The 15377-nt window shown below is 35.7% G+C and overlaps 1 protein-coding gene across 1 annotated transcript in view; it reads right to left on the bottom strand.

Annotated features, from left to right (window-relative positions):
- DCC (DCC netrin 1 receptor) overlaps positions 1–15377 on the bottom strand; it is a 1156455-nt gene that overhangs the window by 51375 nt on the left and 1089703 nt on the right. Inside the window, 2 exon segments of the mRNA XM_027118541.1 lie at positions 4533–4745; positions 12986–13147. Coding sequence (XP_026974342.1) covers positions 4533–4745; positions 12986–13147 — 375 coding nt within the window.

The raw sequence follows: 15377 nt of genomic DNA, 5'->3' as shown, positions 1-15377 counted from the left end.
CCTGATACGTGTAAAGACCACACAGAGATGAAGCATTAAGAAATGGAACCACTTTATCACGAGGTGACGATGAAACTGTAAGAAATACCATAAAACACCCTAGAGTCTAGTAAGCTAAATTTCTAACTGTGGAAGGAAAAAAATAAAGGAATGAACCTGTGTTTTCAGGTAGGTACAATGTCACTTGTTATGACAACAAGATGATTTTCTAATTACCATTTACTAGAGAAATACTGCAAAATTCTCTGCAACTCCATGGAAGTCATTACTGCGTATTACGTGGTGCCCTGTACCTCACATAAAACTGCTGCAAACATAGCTTTGCATGCCTTTTTGGAAGGCAAACTGAGGCACAGATCGATAATGTTGCCCAAGAAAAACCACACACAGGAATTTGAGGAGGGAAAGAACTTCTTCACTGATCCTAATTTAAATGGTTTCAAACCAGAAGGAACTTCTCGTTGGGCGTGATCTTTAAAAATTACAGCGATGCCTCACGTCACCATATTCTAAAGTGATTACTTGTGGTAAGTAAAGATAAACTCATTAGTAATTACACAGTCCTTTATTGTGAAACCCAGAGAAAAATTATTTGAGGTATTTTTTTAAGCCAACAAGAGAATGACTTTACTTCTTCAATCAGTTTGACTACAGTAATGATTTTCTTAGAATTAAAATTTGTCGAAAGCTCTAAATATTTCATCTTTTAGACTAAGAAGCAAGTAGTTAATGTCACAGCTAATACATTTGTCAGTCTGCTAATTTTCTTTTTCTATTAGAATAGGTAAACATCAACCCTTTCTTAAAAGCATACTATTTACCATGTGTCAGGAGCAATGCAGGGAGAACTTATTTGAAAATCATGAGGGAGGGCGTTATGAAATGAACAGGAACCACAGGGAGACAATAAGAGAAACAAAAAAGGGAATGGCATTTAATAATTCACAAGTGATGGTGGGGTGTGCTTCAGGTGAGTGGGGGAGGATGGTATTTACTATGAAAAAAATAAAATCAACCCCCAAAATGCAAGCCAGAGATATTGGAAAATCTGAAAGAAAAGATAGTTTGTAAGAAATAGTTCCACTAAAAACAACGTTAAAACAAAAGAAGACTTATAAACGTGCAATGGAGATAAAAGAAAATGAGATCTTGTCCACATGACGTTAGAACAGAGAACGGTTCTTCAAATATGCTTATTATCTGAGAGAATAGGTGTAGAGAGAGAAGAACAAACTCTCCTTTCCATCTTTTAAAGACATAATACACTCATTTATGCTACATTGTGCCAGATTTTGTTTAAGGCAGCTTCGGTTTTACTGTAACTAGAAGAAAACAATAACTAGTAAATAATAAAGGTTAAGTGCTTTGTTCTGCCTATTATCAGATGTTCTTTCTAAAATTAGGATCATTGGGTCATTTTGGGGTCATTTTTTGTTATTATAGATCACTTGGAGCATGGGTTGATATCCAAACCTTGTGTTCCAAACCAAATATTACTGCCACAGCAAAGTTTTCATTTAAAATGGACTTTTGAATATCATTTCCATCTTTTTTCTCTGTATTACATAGTTCCTCAAAAACAAGACCTTTACTTCCAAATAAAGAGAATAGTCAACAGTATAAAGTACTATAGCACTTTAGTTTCTTGGTGTTATAAAATTGGTATTGTCCGTATAAAATAGTTAAACATCTCTAGAAGAAATGGACAAATTCTCAGAAAGGTACAATCTCCCAAGACTGAACCAGGAAGAAATAGAACATATGAACAGACCAATTACAAGTACTGAAATTGAACCAGTAATTTAAAAGCTCTCAACAAGCAAAAGTCCAGGACCAGATGGCTTCACAAGTGAATTCTACCAAACATTTAGAGAAGAGTTAACACTTATCCTTCTGAAACTATTCCAAAAAAAGTGCAGAGGAAGGAACACTTCCGAACTCACTCTATGAGGCCAGCGTCACCCTGATACCAAAATCAGACAAAGATAACACACAAAAAAGAAAATTACAGGCCAATATCACTGATGAATATAGATGCAAAAATCCTCAACAAAATACTAGCAAATTGAATCCAACAACACATTAAAAGGATCACACACCACGATCAAGTAGGATTTATCCCAGGGACACAAGGATTTTTCATATCCACAAATCAATCAGTGTGATACACCACAGTAACAAACTGGAGAATAAAAACCATACAATCATCTCAACGGGTGCAGAAAAAGCTTTTGACAAAATTCTCATCTTTCCTTATTAAAATGTGAGGGAAGAAGCCTTGTGAGAAGATGGTATTACCCAACTCAGAATTATTTCAGATGTTTCACACTTTTTTCTTTTTATCAGTTTTAGAATGAGTTAATTTAATAGGCTTTAAAAGATTATCTTTGTTTTTGTCATTACATGAGTTAGACATAAACTAAGAGTTACAAATGAGTTCCTAAAAGTTCAGAACCCGTGCTTTCTGCAGTTAAAGAAAGGTGGGAAAAGATGCACCACTCCCTAGCTGTGTAGACTTCAATATGCTACTTAGATGCTCTGTGTCACAATTTCCTTATCCATGAAATGGGGTTAAGAAAGTAGCAACCTCACCAAGTTTTGAGGATCATATGCCATACTACAAGTCTTCAGAAGCATGCACGTCACATAGCACATGTTCAGTAAAGGTTAGTTATTAGTAGTAGTTGCAATTAACCTGCCGTCTATCCTGAATATGTCTCCTCCAAGATCATTTCCTTTGGTTGGTATTTCAGCGGGAAACTGAGTGTAGCCAGAAATCACCAGGCAGCATGCTCTTGACACAGGAATTTCATGAAATAAATTTTCTTGCTTCAAATTGTCCCTGTTTCAACTAGTAAAGACCTCATAGCTTTGGGGCAATACCAAGTAGCAGATTCTCTTCATGATGTGTATGTGGGATATATACGTGGGGAGTGGGAGAAGGGCTTGGACAATATAGGCTTGCTTTAAATCCTAGTGTGGGCTTCTTTTGGGCTAGAAGGTCCGTCTCCTGTGAAATGAAGTCATGACCTGCAGTCATGTGTCAGAGAAGCCTATGCGTCAGAGAAGACCCCATCCTGCCCAGGCGCAACATGCAGCGTGCGTCTCAAGGGATGGAGTCCCACATCCCTCCTGTAGCCGACATCCATATGAGACACTACATGAATGGTGAGAACACCAGAGATGAGTCACACAAATCTATTAACATGATGCCAGGAACAAGATATAGTCTTAATGTTAATATAAATGTAAGATTCATAATTGCAGTCTTATTTTTCCTAGTTTAAGCAGTCACTGTGAGGTTCACGTACTAATGCAGTGACTAAAATCGCTGTGGGTATGGATCTGAGTAACAGAAACTAACTAAAATGTATTTGTACAGTGGCCAATGGGTCCATCCAGCTGCCTGTGTCTATTAAGGGGGCATCTCTATGTACTTGGAACCATTGAACATTACTAGCTTATTCCTAATTTTGGAAGTGACATACCATCACTTCCATTGCATTCTTTGGTCACCAGACCAATCCTGGTGAAATGTGGCAGAGAACTCCTTATACCATCTACCTGAAGCCCCCATTCCCTTTTGCTTTAGAGAACCAACATCACCAAAGATTTGCCTTCATGTTTTCCTTGCAATGCTGCACTTTAACCTAAGAATGATGCCAATATTCCAAATAATTCTGAGCACTATGTAGTTCTTTATGTATCTACTTAACTAGCTACTGACCTATATTTCATCCTATCTGTTTGTTCCTCCTCTCCTCCCCCTCTTCCTCCTCCTTCTCCTCCTTCTTCTTCTTCCTTTGTCCCTCTCTGCGCCCCCTTCATCTCCCTAACCCCTAACAGAAACGAAAAGGAGCTCTGGTTCAGCCTCACTGGATACCAGCTAAGGTAATAAAATGAACACTGCACTGGGAACTAGGGACTCTGGTTCTCCTCTCTGCCATTTGACTTTCTTAGAAAGGAAACACAGAGATGTTACTTCCTATCTATCTAAGTTGTGGTTTCTCTATTTCTAAAATTAGGAAGTTAGATGCTACACTGGTCTGATATGCCTTTCTGGCCTTGGAACTCTAAAATAAGAACCCCTGCAAGATGACTAATGAAAAGAACAAAGCAGAATTATGAGATTTAAAGGCATTTCTCTAAAAAGTGATTTTGCAGACTTCTATACCTTTTACTCTAGTCTTGGAGTCTAGCTTTAAATCCTACAACTCATGTGGCAGGCAGAAGAACTTTTCCAGTATTCTCTAGTGGGCCTACCTACAGCACACATTAAAAGTACTAGACTGACATTCAGGATCAATGAACAACTTTCCAAAGGAATGAAAGGCGCCTACAACCAGCCAGTTGCTTATAAGGCAAATACTTAAAAGCTGCACCACAAACATCAGTGAAAGACACGAGCACACTGGGCACATAATCAATGTCAAAAAGATACATTATGTCCAGGCCTTCTTGGAACCCTCATGTACTTACGTGGAGCCACCAGGGATAACAAAGCTTTTAAGTGTAAACAAATGGGCACTTACCTGACTGAGACAAAAGCGGTGTATAAGGGATTTTCGGTTCTATTGCACTCATCGGTGGAGGTAGCAAAGGGTTGGCGAAGCTGCGGAGTGGATGAGTTGGTCGAACACAGGCTGTGGGGATGGTTCTGCTGGGCGCCTCCTCACCGCTGGGATGCTCAGGCTGTGCTGGGGGCAACATGGGCGGCTGTTGGGTGGCTGGTCCTTCGCTCACTGCTGCAAGGGAGACAAAAAAAGCCATTCATAATCCGTGACAAAGTGGGCTTTCCCTAAGTCACCCGAAGGGGCCCTGGAGCAGTTCAGAGAGTTATGCCAGGATCTGACTAATCCATTCTTCACGTTGAGAACATTCCATCCCTCTACCCTCATATATTTAAGGGATAGGATAACACTGCCCCTTTAAACAGTAGAAATAGACCCAGTAGGACAGGGCTCTATCTTCCGGGGAGAGTAGTAAAATATACACGGCACTGACTGTGTTGCCTGAATTGTCTGGGCCTTGCAATCATAAGTGAAAAAGCGAGAAAAAAAGAGTTATTTCTCCTTTCATAAGTAGCGATGTCAGTGACATTCAATGTACCAAACCCGGCTACGGCTGCATTATTATCTACCAGCCGATATGCCAATTTTTTTAAACATGCCATGTCAACTGTCAGACAAATCAGAGTTACTGGGTGCTCAAGGCATTGCTAATAAAATGATACGAATAATAACCATTATCATTATCTTCCATAACAAAATAGAAGCACATCCAGCTAAGAAGTTATAGGAGAGATCAATCTGCTGAAACAAGTTGCCTGAATGCAGAATTGCAATTTTTCCTCTTTGGTAGCAAACATTGTGATTTTCAGTCAGATTACTATGGTTAGAGAGGTTTCACACAGCCGTTTGTGACAAGCCTTTGGCTATCTGGACAGTTTTGCATGTGGAAGCACACCTTTTCTCCAGAGAACACAGTTTAGTTTGACTAAAATACTGTTTATCATGCTAAGGATGCTGTGATTTGACTTTATTCATTCATATTCAGAGTCAACAGATCCCAGTTAAATTGAAAATGAACAGAGCTGCATAGCAGGTATAAGTGTGGATGAAAGAAGAGTATTTCTGATGACTTATTTCTTTAAAAAGTGCTACTGGGTAAAGTGGAAAAAATACAGTGATAGACGATAATGTCTCACTTTTGAAAGAGAATTTCTATGCAGGAAATATTTCAAGATAATTAGTTTGTGAGATAATTGTGAGACACCTCTCTGGGAGGCTCAGTGAGGTCAGCAAAGGGCAGAGGAGATAGAAAATCTGATAATGCTGAAGGGGGTGGAGATTAAAGATACAAAAGATCAAGATATCATATTAAAGATATGCAAAAGTGAAATGTGCCTGCAGAGGGTATTTGATATTAAAACTCATTTGTCTATATTCACAAAGGGCTAGAGGTCCTCTGGGTCACTGAGCGGGCTTCAGGCTTACCCCATTCAAAGATGGAGATGAGGAGATACAGGGTTGGCCCAGGACAGATGCAGTCACTTAGCAAATGGAACCAGAAAATGGGCAAAGACTTGATTAAAGATTTCTTCAAATATGGAAAGTGTAATCCAGCAAACTGGATAGAACTCTGAGAACAAGAGCAGTTTGAAGAGAAGTACCTTATCTCTAGGCTAGGAAGTCCTATCAAAGATGGAGAGGAGAAACACATGCAGGTATAATCTCAAGGTTAAAGTATGGGGCTGCAAGGAAAACACTAAGGCAAATCTTTGTTGATGTTGGTTCTCTAAGGCAAAAGGGAATGGGGGCTTCAAGTAGGTGGTATAAGGAGCTAAACTGCTTTTAAGAATGTAAAGGGAAAGAGGAACATGTGTGTTCAATCAAGATGGTGTAATTAGGTGGTTGAGAGTATAGTTTTAGAAACAAAGAAAATTATGAAGGTTTTACTCTAGACTCATATTTAGTCTAAAGGAACAAATGACCAACGGTCAGTTGTCCAAATAAAAATACGGTATCTCTCAGATCTAGATCAGAGAGAAGCAGCTGCAGGAACCTACAACAAGGTCCTTCTTTATTACCAAAGGGCTGGTTTTTATTAAATGGTCCATATCATCATATTAAAAATGCCTCTCCAAGAAAAGAAAGTTCACAATTTTCCTCAGAAATCTGCTGTAATTCTCTCTATTGAAGACGGACTGCAGTAAATCCATATCATATTTTGAAAACTGCTTTAGTTATTACAGAAATAATAATGTTTTGTGATGTCTTTCTTTTCTTCATTCCTTCCTTCATATTTTTTTTCTATTCTTCTACATTTTTGAAATCAAATAGATCTAAGTTAAAATATTATTGTGATCGTAGGTTTAATAAAACTTACATGCAATTTTTTTAGTCTTCTAAAATTTAGTTACTTTAAAACCTCAGGCTTCACATGAATTCTGTTGACTTCAGTGAATTTTAGGGGGGAACTCCCATTTTTCTTCTCTTCAGCATATTTGAAAATAAAAATGCTGTGCATGCCTAGTCCTCCATTCCCAAGTTTTCAGTTGGCCACCATGATTCCCACTGGGAACATCACAATGTGGTTCTTGACTTTGAGAGAAGTAATGGTGGCTTGATATCAATGGACCAGCTCTTTAGCAAAATCAATACTTAGTACCACATAGTGAAAAGGAACGTGCCTAATGCAATGTGCTAGGTGGAATGGGAGGGTCCAGCCTCAACACTGAATGTATCAGTAATGCATAAGGGACTGTTTTTGTTTTGTTCAAAACGTTAATTTTGCTTAATACCTAATACAATGGACAAGGTACAGGTTTTCCATAGACAATTCATAATGCTTATATTTTACATAGAGCAAAAAAAAAAAATGCCTTTTAGAAATGGCTGACATCTAAGGCAGTGAAAAAATTCTCAGACAAACACAATAGCAATTGCTCCACTGGAAAAGCTCTCATTTCAGATGAGCCCGTTTGGCCAGTTCAGGTGCCAGCTTCAGGATACCTATGTGAAACAGATTTGCTCTGTGACATGACATTTAGCTGTACTAAGAGCTCTAAAAGCAAAGAAAACCTCCTTTCGCCCACGAAGTGCAGCTTCCCTGCAATTCAGACACTAAAGTGAGAATCAAATATGTACTGGCAAGGCACTCCTTTTCAAATGATGAAGTAGTAGGAATTCATTGTACAAATAGCATACAATTACACAGCAGAGTCAAATCTCAAGGCACTTTATAATAATTAATGTCAACACATAAATAATTGCTATGGAATAACTGGCAAAAATATTGCAAAAATGGAAATGAGGATTTTTTCTTCCATCTAAAATTGCAATATTTGAAAGAAATACAGCACTCATAACTCTAAGCAAAGACACTTCAAGACTCGAACATTTTTAGGAACCAAATTCACTCATTAATCTCAGAAGAACAAGATCATGCAATAATCCTAAGTAACCCCAATTCCTCACAGTTCGGATTTTTTTTAAAAGACCCAAGAGAAAAATTCATGAACGCTACTGTGCTGATCTTATTTAGGTCAACTTCCATTTGTTAATTGATTTCCAATTTGGCGGAGAGGCGGGGCAGAAAAATAACATGGATAAAGTTGACCAGCTTTCTCACCAAGACCATGCCGACACTGAAAACAATAGTGGATATCATCTACTCTTCTCTAGTACCTGCTTCAAAGATGAGGAAATGGGGGCACTGATTTTATACTGATTTGTAGAAATGAGACCTCAAGATGATTATTTGAAGTTTCCAAAATATAGCACTTTTCCTTGTTCCCCAAAGGCCAGTTACTTTGCCTATTGAGGCTAAGAGCAGAACTGCAGCGCATTAGTAGGAAGAGGAAAGATTTGTCCATCATGACTGTATAAAGCTTTATCTATGGATCACCAAATATGTGTTATGCAAATGTACTTTAACCTATATCTTTCCTTTCCTTATGGGAGGGGAGAAATTCAGCTTTATTTGTGTCTTCAGAAAGCAGCAGTCTTCGGGGGCAGAGTTTTAGTGATTCATCTCTCAAAGTCAAAGGTCTTTCTGATAACTTTTGAGGAAGGAGAGTTGCCCCATTTCACACAGTCAAATGCTTCGTTTCCTGTGTGTGCCTTTCACTGTTTTTCAAGGTGACTAATAAGACATCTCCAGCCAGAGGCATGAAATGTTTTCTGCTTGAGAGAGAACAGGGATGTTTAGTGTTCTCCAAGGCATTTAGAAACTGATACTGAATGACTGGAAGTTAACTGTTTCTGACAATGATTTAGAGAATATTTAGTTTCCTAGAAAAGAGGATGCGTTGTTTTTTTTCTTTTCTAAGCAAGCACTTAGAAACACATATTAGTTCCTATACCTTTTGCATTTCACATAGCTTTGGTCAAAAAGTACTTGAAGAATGACTGAGTATATATTTTAAAAACATGTGAAATCTTGGCCAGGAGTAGAATGCCTATGCCTGTTAATTTTAGATGAGAGTCAAGAATTATTAAACTAAGAATTCTGTTAAGAATCTTTTATTTGCATAACTTTCTATAATAGTTACATTATCTATTGTATGTTTGTATTATATATTATGTAATAGTTACATAATTAAATTTATTTAATAATCCTTACTTTTAAATAAATTAACAAAATAAAAAATCTACTAAGGAGACTAAATTTTTCTCCCTTCCTTCTTCCCTCCCTCCTTTCCTTCTCCCTCTCTCTTTTTTTTCTTTCTTTCTTTCTAATAGACCTTAATTTTTAGAGCAGTTTTTAGGTTCCCAGCAAAATTGAGTGGAATATACAGAGATTTACCCTCTGACCCCAGATATGCACAGCCTCCCCACAATCAAAATTTTGCACCAGAGTCATCCATGAGACTAATCACAGATATAAACAAATCTGTGGTCCTTAACCACAGATGAAAACAAATTTTATACTAGCTCATTTATTGTTTTTATTTTTTTCACTGAAATTTAACTTTTGGAATCAAAGAGTAAATGGGATGCTGGACTTTCTGAAGGAGATGATGCTTTTAAAAATGGAAAAGAATCTACAGGAACACGCATGAATAAAATAGCTAATTGCTAGTTTTAAACAAAGTAGTGAACTTTGGCTGTCTCAGTCTTGCTGGAATGAACCAATAAAAGCCATTCTTACACTTTCTTTTAGAGTTAGAGAATATAAATGAAATCAAAAGAAAGCAGTAAACAACGAACCAATGAGGAGAAAACCAAACTAAAACTATAAACCTCTCTTTTCTGTTGGGGACAGTTCATTTCAGAAGTTGAAGAAGGGACTTGTGGGTTCTGAATTCTTTGACTGGAATCATCGTCCTAGTTGTCTGGGGATTCGGAAATTTTGGGTTGTTGGACTTCTCACACCTTTCATATTTAAATTCCTTCAGTATGGTTTGGGGGGCTTTTTTCTTCGAGTTTTTGCACACAACTCTATTCTCTAGACATGATGTGCAGTGAGAAAAAGAAAAATAAATATAATTAACTGTTGGTAGATTCCTAATGCCTTTTAATTCTAACCTTGTTACATCTAGATGATTTATGATTTCTTAGAGCTGTCCCTGTTGAGTTGGAAAAAATATAGCTACCCCACAAATATATTTTATTGCTGTTACCATCTTATCTATTACGAAATCTCCCATCTCACAGGAGCTGCTGAGTCACCCGTTCGTAACAAGGAGAAGAATGCCATAAAATAGATTTTAAAATGCTGTGCTTGAAGAAAAAAAAAAAAAGCCAAATGGCACAGGAAAAATCACCAGGGTATATATAATAGCTTGAGATTCTTTCTCCATTCCTACATTCCATGAAACAAATGAAATACTACTCTCAGGATACAAAAATCAGTTCCATTTTTATATGCTAACAGCAAACTATCAGAAAGAGAAATTAAGAAAACAATCTCATTTACAATAGCATGAAAAAGAACAAAATACTTAGGAATAAATTTAACCAAGGAGGCAAAAGAGCTCTACACTGAACACTACAAGACTTTGATGAAAGAAACTGAATAAGCTACAAAAGATGTAAAGATAGACTCCGTTTATGGATTGGAAGAATTAATATTTGATGAATTGATGAAAGAAGACTTTGATGAAAGACTTTGATGAAAGAAATTGAACAAGCTACAAAAGATGGAAAGATAGACTGTGTTCGTGGATTGGAAGAATTCATATTGTTAAAATTACTACCCAAAGCCATCTATATATTCAATGCAATCCCTACTGTAATTCCAATGTCATTTTTACAGAAGTAGAGAAAAAAATCCTAAAATTTGTATGAAATTCTGAATAGCTGAAAGCAATCCTAAGGACAAAGCTGGAGGCATCATAGTTCCTGATTTCAAGCTATCCCACAAAACTATAGCAATTAAAACAGTATAGTATTAGCATAAAACAGACACAGACCAATGGAACAGAATTGAGAGCCCAAATAAATCTCCACATATAAAAATCAACTAATATTTAACAAGGAATCCAATAATATATCATGGGGAAAGAAGAGTCTCTTCAATAAATGGTGGTGAGAAAACTGGATAGTCACATGTGAAAGAATAAAACTGAACCCCTATCTGGTACCATCTGCAAAAATAAACTCAAAATGGATTAAAGGCTTGAACATAAGACCTGGAACTGTAAAACTCCTGAAAGAAAACTTAGACATTTTTTTGATTGGACACCAAAAGCAAAGCTAACAAGAGCAAAAATAAGCAAGTGGAACTTCATCAAATTAAACAGCTTCTACATAGAAATAAAATGAAAAGGTAAGGGGAGAAAATTCTTACAAATCAAACATCTGATAAGTGGTTCATATACAAAATATATAAAGAACACTTACAACTCAATAGGAAAAAGACAATGTAATTAAAAAATGGGCAGAGGAACTGAATGGGTATTATTCCGAAAAGGGAATATAAAAGACCAACAGATAGATGAAAAGGTGCTCAACGTCACTAATCATTAGGGAAATGCAAATCAAAACCACAATGAGATACCACCTCACATCTATTAGAATGGCTAAAATAAAAAAAAAACAAGAGCTAACAAGTCTTGGCAAGGATGTGCAGAAAGGAAAACACTTTTGCACTGTTAGTAGGAATATAAATGAGTGCAGCCGCTATAGAAAACAGTATGGAAGTTCCTTAGGAAATTAAAGATTGAACAATCATATGATCCAGTCATCCCACTTCTGGGTGTAGCCAAAGGCAATCAGGATATCAAAGAGATATCTGCACTCCTGTGCTTTTTGCAGCATTATTCACAACAGCCAAAACAATGAAAAAGCTAAGTTTTTGTCCAGGATGAATGGGTAAAGAAGATGTGAGATATGTATCTAGCTATATTTATATTTATATTTATATCTGTATCTATATCTACATCTACAGCTACATCTCTATCTATCTATCTATCTATCTATCTATCTATCTATCTATCTATCTATCTATATTATTCAGCCATGAGAAAGAAGGACATCCAGCCATTTGCAACAACATAGACAGACCTTGAGGACATCATGCTGAATGAGATAAGTCAGACAGAGAAAGACATACATTATATAACATCACTTATGTGTGGAATCTAAAAAAGCCAAACTCGTAGAAATAGAAACTAGAATTATGTTCACCAGGGGCTGGGGGTTGAGAGAAGAAGGGAGATATTGGTCAGAGTACAAACTTCCACTTATAAGATGAATAAGTTCTGGGGATCTAATGTACAGCATAGTGATTATAGTTAATGATACTGTATTATACACATGAAAGTTGCTAAGAGAGTAGCTCTTAAATATTTTTATTACAAAAAAGAAATGCTTATTATGTGACATGATGGGGATGTTGGCTAAGGTTATGGTGGTAATCATTCTGCAATACATAAGTGTATCAAATCAACATTTTGTACACCTTAAATTTATACAATGTTAAATGTCAATTATATCTCATTAAAACTGGAAATATGCATACATAAAAACAGATGAAATACCACTCTGGGAATTTTTCATTTCCAGCAACTATTTCTTAAAGATGAAAATGTATCGCTGAACTGATTTAATAAAGAGAGCTTTCATACAGTTATTGGTTATAAGGAAAATCAATGAGACATCTTTAGTTATAACCAACAGACACTTAGATAAGAATGTTGGAGGACAGTCACTTGCTTATTAACTTCCCAGTTAACAGAACAAATTAATTTCAAGCACCCATCACGTCACTGTTTTACTGAAGCAGTTAATCTTTGTTTCCCCATGACTCCCCATACTGTCAGTGCAATGGACTATGGAAAGACTCCTAGAAAATCAGTCCAAAAGCACGTACATAGGGTCCAAAAAAGCAGACGATGCTGGAAAAGAAAATTCTAGTACACAGGTCATAAGTATATCAATTTTTCCAAAGGATAAGAACACCAAAATGCTACACACTTGACAAGACATCCTTGGTATTATTCATTTGTTCTTAGTAAAAAGAAAGGAAAATGCAATACACTAACTTTTTCCGGCTCCGAAACCTCGGTCCACTGACAGTGTAGGGAACGGCACAGGCCGGAGGGTGAACTGCGGGTGGGGGTATGCACACGTGGGCGATGGAAGGATTCCTGGGTACTGGGCACTTTCTAGGGTTGGCACAGGGATGGCACTCACGACAGCTGCAAAACAAAGATGTTATCGTTAGTATGTATAATTCTACGTATGCACCTAACAAGCAAAAAGGAAATGGCTACATTTTCACATCTTCAAATCCATGCACGTCTTCACAGTACCATGTAGGTTCCTTTACTTACCTCTCTTTCCAGAAAGTCCCTTTCTTAGCTCAGAAGAGATAACTCACTCTTGAAGAATCTTACCAGGGAGCATTACCCTGAGGTTTAAAACTTTTCATGGTTTCAAACAAGGAAATGATTCATCAGCCATCATAAAGCCATCTTAAGGCTTCCTGGCTTTTATTTAGTTTAGTTTAGTTTTTGTTTTAGTCTTTCTCCTAGGCAAGAATGATGACATTAGAAATACTGTGTTGTTCAGAAATGGAATATATTATATAGAGTGGGCTAAGAAAATGGGAATTTTCTATTAATTCCGTGAAAGAGTGTAATGCTTTGGAGATCTATAGTCTGGAGAGAGAATAGCAAGTTATAGTCTAAATAATCACACAAAGGATTTATATTTAAATAGAAAGAAAATACTTTCAAACAGCCAAAATAGTAGTACAACTTAGTGACACATTAATTTAAATGCAACTGAATGTTTTCTGTGAATACCAAACATGTTTTAAGTTATATTTACTTAAACCCACAGATGATATCTTATGCAATATTTTCTAGGTTTAGTGAGCATTGTTCCATTCCATTATTCAAATATCTGTTCAATTATATCTTATTATGAAATATTTACTCTAAGTGTAGTCAATCTCCACCTTATAAAATGTTTAGTATTCCCTACCTCTCATTAACTAAAAATAAAAATTAAGCTAGCTACGGGTATGATCAATTTCAACAGTATATTTCTGTGTATAAAATTAATGAAGTTATTTCTGTTATATACTTGATTTTTTATTTAATTATACCCTAATGTCAATTGCTGGAGTTCAGCATGCACAGCAGTGTACATTTACCAAAGGAAAATCTTTTTTTTTTTAATCACATCCCTCTTACGAAAGTAATTTCATCATCAAGATACAGATTATCTTGCACTATTGTTAGAAACAGATTTTAAAAACATTTTAACTTAAAAATGCAGATTAATTACATTAAATACATAACACTTTAAAATAAAAAGACTGCTTCTAGTAAACTAGCTCTTAAAACTGCATTCGAGAATTTATTTTTCAGTTTATTTATAACACTTCTTAAAGTGCCTATTAACATGTTTAATTGAAAAACGAAGTTGGGTTTTTTTCAGATAAAAAGTTTTGACTGACCGGTTTGACAATGAAGACTAACTCTTTTTTCAGTTGGTTAAGTAATGGTTGTTTTATCTGAATTGAATAAAGATACATATTAATTATTTAATGGGATAAAACATTTTTTCAAAAAATTATGTTAGTAAAGATATAAGTGATATTTCAATGTTTCCAATCCTGTCTTAGTATATTGTATTACACAAAGTACCTCTAAGTGAAAAAAATCTGCATATGTATTTTATAATTACTTTGTAAGTCTTAGTAAAGCTTTTTACTGTTGTATCTCCTAGAAAATTAGAAAGCAAGTAACTTGAATGAGTAATAAATACCTTTGAAATTTAGGTAGTTTCTAAAATTTTTACTTCCAGAAAAATTGAAGGAAGACATTATCTAGTCGTTTACTGGAATACTATTAAAAGTAACTTTGTATGAGAGTTCACAGAATAATTCTGGCATGTAATTTGGAAGGAGTTTGAATCTTTGAATGATTGCTATAAAAATCTCATTGTTATTGCACTTGCTCATACTTAATGCAAACAAGGTTTCTCAATGTTTAGATCAAAAAGAGAAAACATCGGAATAGAATTTATGCGGTAAGTAATGTTCATCCATGAATACATGCATTAGTTGCACAAAAGAAGCATCTTTCATGTCATTAAGTGATAGAATTCTAACACAATCTTATTTTATATACAATTGTGCAGAAATACTAATTGTAATGTTAACACACCGAGAAGAAAAATAATTAGCAGTTAAAAACTTGTGGTCACATAAATTTATAATATAAATCTAACATCTCAGTTTATAAAAATATTATGTTTCAAAGAAATAAGATAGATGATCGATCAAAGATAGTCATAAAAACAGATGACAATTGTATATTCTGTGGGGAAAGTGAATTGTAGGTACTAGTTCAAGGAAAAAATGAGTGATACAACTTTCCTCTGTAAAAGGGAGCTTCCTCATGTATTTTGTAAATG

Source organism: Aethalodelphis obliquidens, unplaced genomic scaffold, assembly GCF_003676395.1.
Source record: "Aethalodelphis obliquidens isolate GAN/ISIS:26980383/991018 unplaced genomic scaffold, ASM367639v1 scaffold19, whole genome shotgun sequence".
In the NCBI taxonomy this organism is placed as follows: domain Eukaryota; kingdom Metazoa; phylum Chordata; class Mammalia; order Artiodactyla; family Delphinidae; genus Aethalodelphis; species Aethalodelphis obliquidens.
Note: the sequence above shows the minus strand (reverse complement) of the source record. Positions and strands in the feature narration are given on the sequence as shown.